The sequence below is a fragment of the Glycine soja genome, chromosome 11 (assembly GCF_004193775.1).
Source record: "Glycine soja cultivar W05 chromosome 11, ASM419377v2, whole genome shotgun sequence".
Lineage (NCBI taxonomy): Eukaryota > Viridiplantae > Streptophyta > Magnoliopsida > Fabales > Fabaceae > Glycine > Glycine soja.
In genome coordinates this window covers 20,426,613-20,437,119 of record NC_041012.1, presented here as the reverse complement: position 1 = coordinate 20,437,119, position 10,507 = coordinate 20,426,613, and the positions used below count along the sequence as shown (strand labels likewise).

The following is a 10,507-nucleotide window of genomic DNA, read 5'->3' as shown; positions in this document are numbered from 1 at the left end:
AAATAAATTATGGAGGTTTTCAAAAACCTCCGCAGTTAGATTCGCCACAAGCAATTAGCGGCGGTTTTCAAAAACCTCTGGTATCGAGAACATTTTGCAGAGGTTTTTTTGTAGAGGTTTTAAACCTACGCTAACTGTGGAGGTTTTTTAAAGGAGGTTTTTAAACCTACGCTAACTGTGGAGGTTTATTGGAAGAGGTTTTTATACCTACACTAAATATGGAGGTTTTTTGTAGGAGGTTTTAAACCTATGCTAAATGCGGAGGTTTATTAAAAGAGGTTTTAAAACTATACTATGAAGGGGTTTTTTTTAAATCATGCTAGCAATAGATGTTTTACAATTGATTTTCTAATTCTCCTTATTTTATGGTATATAATGATTTTGTATACTCATTTTAGTTTCATAATCTACATGTATTATAATTTTTCATTTTCTTATGATATCGATAAAAAAATGTAATAAAAAAACTCATAATGAGGACGTAGAAATTATATTTCAATAACCAAAATAATAGCATATAGTTCAAAGATTTATAATTCAAATTTCTATTGTAAATCAAAGTATGACATAAAATCCATAACAAAGTAATATTAGTATTGTACTAAACTTTAAATCCAAAATACATTATAAGCAAACTAAGGGTTGCTAGCACCAGAAGATCCTCTTGCATCCAAAGGTGTATTCGGAACACTTGAAGCATCATTTGGCTGAAATAAGAAAAGAAAAAACACTTAGTCACATATACTATATACAAGGGTGTATCACACATACTAAATCATAATGACCATCAATAAAAATAATCAATTCTAAACAATTGTTTTAATATTCTAAACTTATGCATGGTTATTACCTTGGTCATGTATGTTTACTTAAAGACCTAACTTGAGATAAAGAGTATTAAGAGCTAGCCAAAATGAATAAAATTTTACCTTAATATTGTTGATTAACTATAAAATCTATCTACAAAACTCTAAATTAATTAGCTTAATAAACACACATACCAATTACAAAATATATTTCCTAACTAATATGCATGAATAAATTAATAAACTATAGACATATGTAAAACAGTTTTAAGAGTACATTGTGTATTATACTAACAAGTTTTAGGATACCTCACATATACATAATGATGTATGCATATTAATTACTTACATGTGTTTGATCAGGAGTGAAATAACTAGCTAATTCTTCAGGGATCCTTCCTTCCTTCATTATCATGTAGGCCTTAAAAGCTGATTCTAAATTGTTGTATTTCTCTTGCCATTGGTTTGAAGATGGAAAGGCAACACCAGATGAAGAAGAGCTCAGACTAGAAGCTCGAAGTCTTGTGTTCCTGAATGTATTAGAAGGAACAGCTCCTAATCCCATGCATCGCACTCTCCCAGAGTGCTCTAACCCTAACACTCTACCAACAGCATCAAGAGGAGAAACTTCAGATTCATCAACTATGCTTTGAGTCAATCCTACTTCAATTTGTTCCTGCAAACATGTAATAAAAGGAATTACAAAAGTTTTAAGATTAAGCACAATCCTTGAAAACAATGTTACTAAAGAAAAACATACCGCTATAGTCTTTGCTGCTTCATTTACAAATGATCCATCTTTCCTTTTATGAGTTTCAATATATAATTGTCCACGACTTGGTAGCTTCCCAGTTTCTAACAACTAAGATAAATAAAGAGTAAGTAAACATTGAACTTCTTTAATTAGTAAAAGTTAACATTTAGTGTCATTACCAACTCATTTCTTCTTCTAGGATTAGCTTTGGATCCACCAGTGTGTGGAATAACTTGCTTGCTTCGAATTTCTTTATTTCTCCTACAAAGTTCCTACATGCAAAGCAATTTCAAGTTTACAACTTGTAATAGTAATCATATAATTAGCTATAAAAACAATTCAATAATTAAAACAATCTAATTGTACCAATGTTGATGGTTTATGACGATAATGAACAAAACGAGCCCATTGATCTTTATCTATGCCTATCGGCACATTTTTTATGATTTCATCTCTTGTTTTGGTTGGATCGTTGAATTCATTCCATAAGCTTTGCCTATTTGCAGCCCATTTTCTTCCCATACTTAATTTGCAATACCGTTTTGCACCAGCTTCATTAATCTTAAAATAAAATCGAGGCTAAAAAAAAAGACAAATTTATCAAATATATCATATGCAAGATAATATATATATATATATATGAAAAATAGTAAAGATAGGGTTTCTAAGTGGTGTAGATATAAAAAGTTATATATAACTAATTGACATACCTTTAAAATTGTTTCAAAGCAATCATCAAAATAAGCTTTAGGTACGCCTGAAGGTCCAGACCATCTATCATAATCCATAGGAAATAATTTGCAATCAGCTGCTAGTGTTCCAAGAAATCCTGCAAGCAAGGCTTGTGCTTCACCAATTGCTTGGCCTTGGTCATCAAAATTCACAATGATGCGTAACTCCCTAGGTAAGCTATTGACTCCCCTAACTTTCACCTTAATCTTCTTGATCATTTCTTCAGAGTCTTTAACAATAAAAGAATTTCTCAATAAGAAAATGTAATATACTTCATATGATGATAATTACAAAAATAAAAATAAAATACAATACTTGTATACCTATTGCCTCAACAGTCCAACAGTGTGTAGACTCACGCCCAACATGACGTCTAGTTGTTTCATCTTCTTGTGGATCTTCAGATGTTGATACATGAGAAAGAGGGACATTACCAGTTGGGACTTCAGGAGCTTGTGTGGAATCACTTGGTGGGGAAGAAATTTCAGGATTCATTGCTGGAACTTCAGATGTTGATTCATGAGAAAGAGGGACATTACCAGTTGGGACTTCAGGAGCTTGTGTGGAATCACTTGGTGAGGGACATTGTGGTTGAGGTGCTGATTTTTGTGGATTTCTAAAACGCTTCACCTTTGGCATGACTACATATTCATGACAACAATATTAAGAGAAAAATAAATAAAGAATAATAAAATTTAAGATGACATACTATCAAAATTAAAACAAGATTAAAATAATTAATAAATGAAATAATAACAACATTTATAAGTCAATCAACTATATCATATTTAGGCAAGTGTGAATTTCTTACTATTTTAGGAGTTACAATTCAATCAACTATATCATCATTTAGATGGTTTGTAGCCAATTGTACATATTGATCATCAAGCCTAGAAAATTGTTCAAGTTGTTGCTCTTGGTATGGCTCATTTTCATATGCATTTTCTTCTACTTCTTCTCCCATGTCATATAAATCTCTTGGCTTTATGTGTACAACAACACTCCATCCTTCATTGACTACATCATCTACATAATACACCATTTGTGCTTGAGATGCTTCAATGTATGGTTCATGTTCTTCACGATCACCAATATGAATCAATCTATCAAAGTTAACACAATTAAAATTCCAACAATCCTTTTTATACCCTCTATCTCGTGTAGTATCAGCCCATTTACATTTAAAAAGAATAACAGAGAATCGACCATAGTAGTTAATCTCAATGATATCTTCCAACTTCCCATAATAAGGTAAATCTGCTTGCCTTAAGTTGCCATCAACGCTACTTGAAACACATGATGTGTTAGATGTTAAGAAAACACCACTGTTTTGTGATTTTAATCCTTCTTCTCGAGCCAAGGTTCGAAATTTGAACCCATTAATATTATATGCAGTAAATCTTGTTGCATTGTCCAAGGGTCCTCGTGCTAAAAACTTTAGATCAGTAGACATTTCATTCATTGTATCTGGATTCATAATCTAAAAAAATTGGAAGTTAGAGTTTGAAACAAAGACGATAAAAAAATCTCTATCCACTAAATGACTACTCACCCGCTTTCTAAACCAATCAACAAACTCTTTATTGACTTTTTTCTCTATCTCTGTAGACGAAGGTCTTCTTCCTCTTGAACTCCTTTTTATGAATTCTCTAAATTCACTACATAAATTAATTATTATAATCAATACACATGACTATTATTTATAAGTAGTATAACAATAAAAGTTTATGTCACTTTACTTACTCCACAAATGGTGTGACTATAGTGCAATTAAGGAGCACATATCGATGAGCTTGCAATTTTTGCATTGGAGTTAAAGTGAACATTGAACAAGCTCCTACTGGTTTTCCAATTTGTGGGAAGATAGAGGACACAAAAAAAGTCTCATTATCAATTGGGTTATCACAAACACGTTTAGGTCTATTGAACCTTGTCTCGATATCTTCAATGTACCGAGAACAAAAGGTAAGAGACTCTTCAGCTAAATACCCCTCAGCTATGGATCCTTCAGGTTGTGCCTTGTTTCTCACAAAGGATTTTAAGTGACCTAATTCCCTATAGAAATAACTAACAATTAAAGAGTGTACAAGTAAGATATTTGTAATATAACATCATAAATTTAAATTATTTAAATCTTTACCTCTCTACTGGATACATATATCGATAATGCACTGGGCCTCCAAGTTTTGCTTCCTCTATAAGATGAACAGTTAAATGAACCATAACTGTGAAGAATGATGGAGGGAATAACATTTCTAAGTGGCATAGTGTAACCACAATGCGATCTTGGAGCAACTGAAGTTCTGGAAGATTTAAAGTTTTACCACAAAGTATTCTAAAAAAAGAACAGAACTCCACTAAGACAGAAGTCACATGGTCTGGCAACAAGTTACGAATTGCTAGTGGTAGCAATTGTTCCATAATAATATGACAATCGTGACTTTTTAACCCAGATATTTTATTAAGTTTCTCATCAATACATCTGGAAATGTTACTTGAGTAACCATCTGGTACTGTAATAGTCTTCAAAGTTTTCAAAAATAACTTTTTGGTACCACGTGTTAGTGAAAACAAAGCAAGGTGATACTTTCCATTATCATCTGGCCAAAGATCAGGCCTTAAGCCCATTTCTTTCAAGTCTTTTCTAGCATTAAGGTTGTCTTTTGATTTATCCTTCTCATGGAGCAATGTATACATGACATTGTCGCATACATTTTTTTCAATATGCATAAAATCTAGATTATGTCGTAACAAGTTAGACTCCCAATATGGAAGTTCAAAGAATACGCTTCTTTTATTCCACTGTGTGACTTCTTGTCTAGATCTTTTTCTTGTTCCATTTTGAATAGCTCCAATTCCAAATGTAGTATTAATATGTTCCACTTGTCGAAAAATGTCAGATCCAGATAATTTTAATGGTGGGTTTCGTTCTTCTATGCTTCCATCAAAGCGAACACGGTTCAATCTAAATTTATGATTTCTACTTAGAAAACGATGATGCCCCATAAAACACCACTTGTTACAATTTCGAAGGCGACAAGGTTCCGCATCTAAATTGCAAGTTGGGCAAGCCAATCCTGTGTGTATGTTCCAACCAGATAAGATGCCTAAGCCAGGAAAGTCCCTAATTGTCCATATAAGAGCTGCTCGCATTCTAAAATTTTCATTTAAGGATGAGTCATAGGTGTCCACACCACTCCATAGCTCACGTAACTCCTCTACAAGGGGCTTTAGGTACACATCTATGTTATTTCCAGGAGATTGCTTGCCTGGAATGATCATTGATAGAATGAAGGAAGTGTGGTTCATACATATCCAAGGTGGAAGATTATATGGAATTAAGAAAACTGGCCAGATGCTATAGGTAGAACTCAAGGTCCTAGCAGGATTAAAACCATCAGTAGCAAGGCCTAAGCGAACATTTCGAGGATCTGAAGAAAACTCAGGATGGATTAAATCAAATGTCTTCCATGCCTCTCCATCTCTTGGATGCCTTAACAACCCATCTTTATTGTCTTCCAAAACATGCCATCTCATATCTTTTGCAGTCTTACGACATGTGAACAATCTTTGCAATCTTGGTTTCAATGGAAAGTAACGTAAAACCTTTGCAGCTATTTTCTTCTTCTTGTTGGGTTTCCATCTAGATGTACCACAATGCTTACAAGCATCCAAACTTTTTTCATCATCTCCCAAATACAACATGCAATGTTTTGGACAAGCATCTATCTTTTTATAATTAAGACCAAGCTTGTTAATAATTTTCTTTGCCTCATAAATAGAAGGAGGAAACTTTGCTTTTTCAAATGCGTCATTTAACAAATCCAATATCATAGCCATTGCCTTGTCGCTTAATCCACACAAAACTTTTATATGATATAGTTTGATTATAAATTCTAGTTTTGTGTACTTGCTTCCTTCATACAATGTTTGGCTCCCATCATTTAGAAGCTCATAAAAGCCATTATGATCTTCTCTTGGTTCATCATTTACTATTTCATCTTCATTTAATGGTTGTGATGCACCTACATTAGGGTCATGTTGCCTATATTGTTCAAATGCGTCATTGATCATCATTTCCATTGGGTTTTGAGGTTGAACACCACTATCTTGGAAAACATCTTCCACTTGAGAAGATTCTAATGCTTGCTTTTCACCATGAAGATCCCATATAACATAGTTTTGAGGAAATGGTTTATATAGCAAGTGATCTTCAACTATGTCTCTAGTTTGCCATTTCATAAATCCACATTTTGGACATGGACATCGAATTGTTTCTCCTACAACTCCATTCTTAAAAGCAAAATCTAAGAATTTACTCAAACCAATGGAGTAATCAATTGAGTTTCGGGCCTTTGAAATCCATGACTTATCCATTACAAAAGATACCTAAACAATTTTATTAAAATAATTTATCACACTATGATAATATAACATAGTATAATTTGTATTAAAAAAACTATAAATTAAGAATAATATAAATTATAATATAAATTAAGAAGAAAAACTATAATAATTATTCTAACTAAAAGAATAATTGGTAGGGGAAGAAGCATAACCTAAGATTCAATACCAATTTTTATGTTACAGCTACTACCATATATGTTATAAAATAAGAATAGGTATTTAGAATAAAAACCAATGGAACCAACAAAAAAAATGAATTACAAAAAATTATAATAAATTACACTTGTTAGCTAACTAATAGAGGTCGTAACATAAAAATACTATCATGAAAATGTAATGTACATTGTAAACACATAAAAAAAAATAAAGATTACAATGTTTAATCAAAATAAGAGAGAGATGAAGTACCTTTGAACTTCCAGTAAATGAAAGCAGGGGAATATGTCTTTTGCTATTGCCTAACCAATTTCAGCACCTCTCAAGAACTTCAGCTACAAGCTTTAAAAAAAATAAGGAAATTAAGTTAGTATTATATACGACAAGTTAGTATTATATATATATATGACCTTAATAGCCAAAAAAGAAAAAGCAAATTAACCACTTATTTTTTGGAGCAAGTGTGCTACAAATCCAAGCTGAAATTGCTTGCATCAATGCCAAATGGAATCAAAAGTATATGCTAATTCCAATGGGAGTTACTTGACATTCAATTAAGCAATAAAAGTATATGCTTATAAGTTCCAAATGAGTTTTTCTAACTTTTGTGTTCTTATCAAGTTCAAATAGGGTTACTTTTATAATTTGTAAAAAGAAAAAATATTTAAAGTTGGAGCTAATTATTTGAAAATGGTATATCTATATTCTTTACACTATAGGTCCTAATAAAATTAGTTATTATATTGGACATAGTAATACTTTATATCAATACTATAATTAAAAAATTTTAAAAAAGTAAAATTGGAAGTACGAGATGGATGGAGTCATTTGATGACATTATTTTCTCTCAATCACTAAGTTAATTAAAAGAAAAGAAAATCATATATGTTAATCATAAATAAGCAAGGGAAAGAAAGGAATGAAGAAGAAAAGAATAAGAAAAAAAAAGAAACTCATAATTATTCTTTTTTAAAAACAAGTCTTCACACTTCTCTCTCACTCTCAAATGTTAATTATTAGTAGAAATACAATTGACAAAATTCATCCCACTTTGTAAGGAGTGAAATGCTATAAACAGATTTATAAGAGTGAGCATCACTGCAGCAATAACAGAACTGAAAGTTTGTGTCATAAAGAATGCATCACTGCAGCAAATGTTAATTTCTCTTATTCAAAATTTAATACCAAATTACTATAGCTTCCGCTGTTTTACTTAATATGTATATATATAAAGGCATCTTACACTATGTTGATCAGCATGTATTACGCCTGGTAGGCAAACTTAACTATCTCATCATCACCAAACCTGACATCACCTTTATTATAAGTATGGTTAGTCAATTTCTGAATGCCAATTGTGATAGTCATTTGGATGTTGTGAAATTCATTCTTCAGTTCATAAAGAAAGCAAATATAGATATATAGAGAACTAAATTTTTGCCGAATCACATTTTAATTGTGTTTTCCTGTCACACACATATTTCAAAGTAGTCTTATCTCTCGGGATATCCCATGCCAGCTACCATACGTGCGTGATGAAGGACCACATAATCACAAATACATTCTCAGGGAAAATGATGACTTTAATAATTTTTATAATTTCTTTTTACAAATTACTTTATTTATTAAATAAACATGCATGTCTATGTTGCAAATCGGGCAGATCTTTTTGAACAGGAGTCAGCCTTGGCTGTCATTCTCACCGCTTCTCACTTTGTCTCAGTTTGGGATCAATAATTCAAATGTTTGTGTTAAACAAGATAATTTAATATTTATATAAAATATCATAAAAACATATATTTTTTGTCATTTAAATTTATCAGTTGCTTCACTATATAATACCACCCAGTAAAAGGGAAGGTCGATTGCACGTTCATCCTAAGGAATGGAAATACTGATTTGGATTAATTGCCAACTACTGACTCCTCATCTAATCCTAGAAATAAGCAGTCTAAACTCTCAAGTTTTAAGACAACCAATTCAGTGAACTTGTAATTTTATCTGGAAATAAAAAATAAAATAAAAAAGTCCAGAAATAATTAAAAATGACCAAAGATGGGTCAAAAACCAAAGGCTTAGGCTTGGGTAGAGAATAACAGCAAACAATACACACCAACACGATTGAAAGAATAGACAAAATCATAATAATAATTAAAAAAGAAAAAAAAAACTGAATTGAAAATTAGAATCAGGTACGGGAATAGCTGGTAGTAGGTCAGGGATGGTGAAGAGAAGGAAGGTTTGTAGGTGAAAGGGAAAGAAAGAAATAAAGAAAGGGAAAGAAAGAAATAAAGAAAGGGAAACCAGAATCTTAGTTCCAAATCGAAAACTGAAAGCGCCATGGATTAGGCGAATGCCAGAATCTTAGTTCCAAAAATCATTCTCGGCAACGTACAGCACTAAAATCAAAAACTGAACACACAAAAATTTGAAGGTATAAAAAAAATGGCAGAGTATACCTGGCCTTATTTTCTTTTTGAATCCTTCGAATTTCTTCGTCTCGCTATATACCCTGCAAGCAAAATATTTGTCCGAATATATACATAAAAAGAAGAAAAAAGAAAACGAAGATGATTATTCGATTAATTAAAACAAAAATAAGAAAACAGCAACGAACCTTGGAACAAAGAGAGGAAGTACCTTTGAAGAGAGGGGTTTTGGGAAGCGAGAGAAGAAAAGAAAAATCTGGAACGAGAAACTGAGAGAAATTTTAGGGGTAATATGAGGAGAGGGGTTTTGGAAATCTTTAATGAAGAGAAAGAGGAAGTTGTGACTGAAAGAGGGGTTTTGTGATTTTTTTGAGAGGGAATTTTTTTTTTGAGAGGTTTTGTGATTTTTTTGAGAGGGAATTTTTTTTTGGAGGAATTTTGTGATTTTTTTTAGAGGGAATTTTTTTTGAGGGGTTTTGTGATTTTTTTGAGAGGAATTTTTTTTTTGCTGGGAAAAAAATATGATTTATTTTAATTTAAAGAGAAAAGAGTGGAAAAATAATATTTAATTAGCATAGGTTATAAACCTCCGCAAATTAAGCACAAAAAATTGTAGTTTTTAATAAATTAAGGAGGTTTCTAAAACCTCCGCAAAATAACCTCCATTATTTAACATTTTTTTTGTAGTGATTTGATGTTATCAATATTTGTTGAATGTGATGCTCCATAATTATGGAGGGATTTCCAACACATTTTTCTAGACCCCACATTGAGATTTAAATGCGTCTTCAATCCCCTCAATATTCGTTGTAACATTTGTTGATCCTTTATTAACAAAAATTGCCTCATAACAAGACCTTGACATGCCCGCTTTAGCATTACTAGAATCTTCCTCTTTTTTAACTGCTAACATCCCCTTTCTAGAATTTTGTTGGGTAATCATCCACACTCCAAAACGGTTATCAATCTTTGTACAGTCTTGATTGGCAGTTACAATATTTGGTTGATTTGATATTATGGCATTGATGTTAGCCCTTTCTTTCAGAGAAGTCTCCAATAGTGGTTCAACCACAACAACTTCATCTTCAACTTGTTTCTCAAGTGGAAATCTCGACATAACCTCCACTACCTCCCTACACTGGTCCTTCTTATGTCTAACAAGTCCACACCAAAAGCAAATTGAGTGAAGACCTTCGTATTCCAAATACAACTTGTGCCCTCTA

At 32.0% G+C, this 10,507-nt stretch overlaps 3 protein-coding genes across 4 annotated transcripts; all 3 read right to left on the bottom strand.

Annotated features, from left to right (window-relative positions):
- Positions 1-508: 508 nt before the first annotated feature.
- LOC114375698 lies at positions 509-7,194 on the bottom strand. 2 transcript variants are annotated; one of them, XM_028333548.1, is made up of 9 exons: positions 7,108-7,194; positions 2,832-2,933; positions 2,616-2,690; positions 2,271-2,521; positions 1,927-2,139; positions 1,740-1,832; positions 1,567-1,668; positions 1,156-1,482; positions 509-707 (listed from the first exon to the last, which is right to left on the bottom strand). In XM_028333548.1, the coding sequence occupies exons 2-9, from the start codon at positions 2,929-2,931 to the stop codon at positions 636-638; spliced, it is 1,233 nt and encodes a 410-aa protein (XP_028189349.1). In that variant the 5' UTR covers positions 2,932-2,933; positions 7,108-7,194; the 3' UTR covers positions 509-635. The 2 variants fall into 2 exon arrangements, with proteins under 2 accessions (XP_028189349.1, XP_028189348.1); XM_028333547.1 differs by having other exon boundaries at positions 2,616-2,933.
- Positions 3,086-3,944, bottom strand: LOC114375699. Its single transcript, XM_028333549.1, has 2 exons — positions 3,845-3,944; positions 3,086-3,772 (listed from the first exon to the last, which is right to left on the bottom strand). The coding sequence occupies exon 2, from the start codon at positions 3,767-3,769 to the stop codon at positions 3,122-3,124; it is 648 nt and encodes a 215-aa protein (XP_028189350.1). The 5' UTR covers positions 3,770-3,772; positions 3,845-3,944; the 3' UTR covers positions 3,086-3,121.
- On the bottom strand, positions 4,032-6,669 carry LOC114373037. The gene is made up of 3 exons (XM_028330591.1): positions 4,788-6,669; positions 4,433-4,595; positions 4,032-4,347 (listed from the first exon to the last, which is right to left on the bottom strand). The coding sequence occupies exons 1-3, from the start codon at positions 6,667-6,669 to the stop codon at positions 4,032-4,034; spliced, it is 2,361 nt and encodes a 786-aa protein (XP_028186392.1).
- Positions 7,195-10,507: the final 3,313 nt, after the last annotated feature.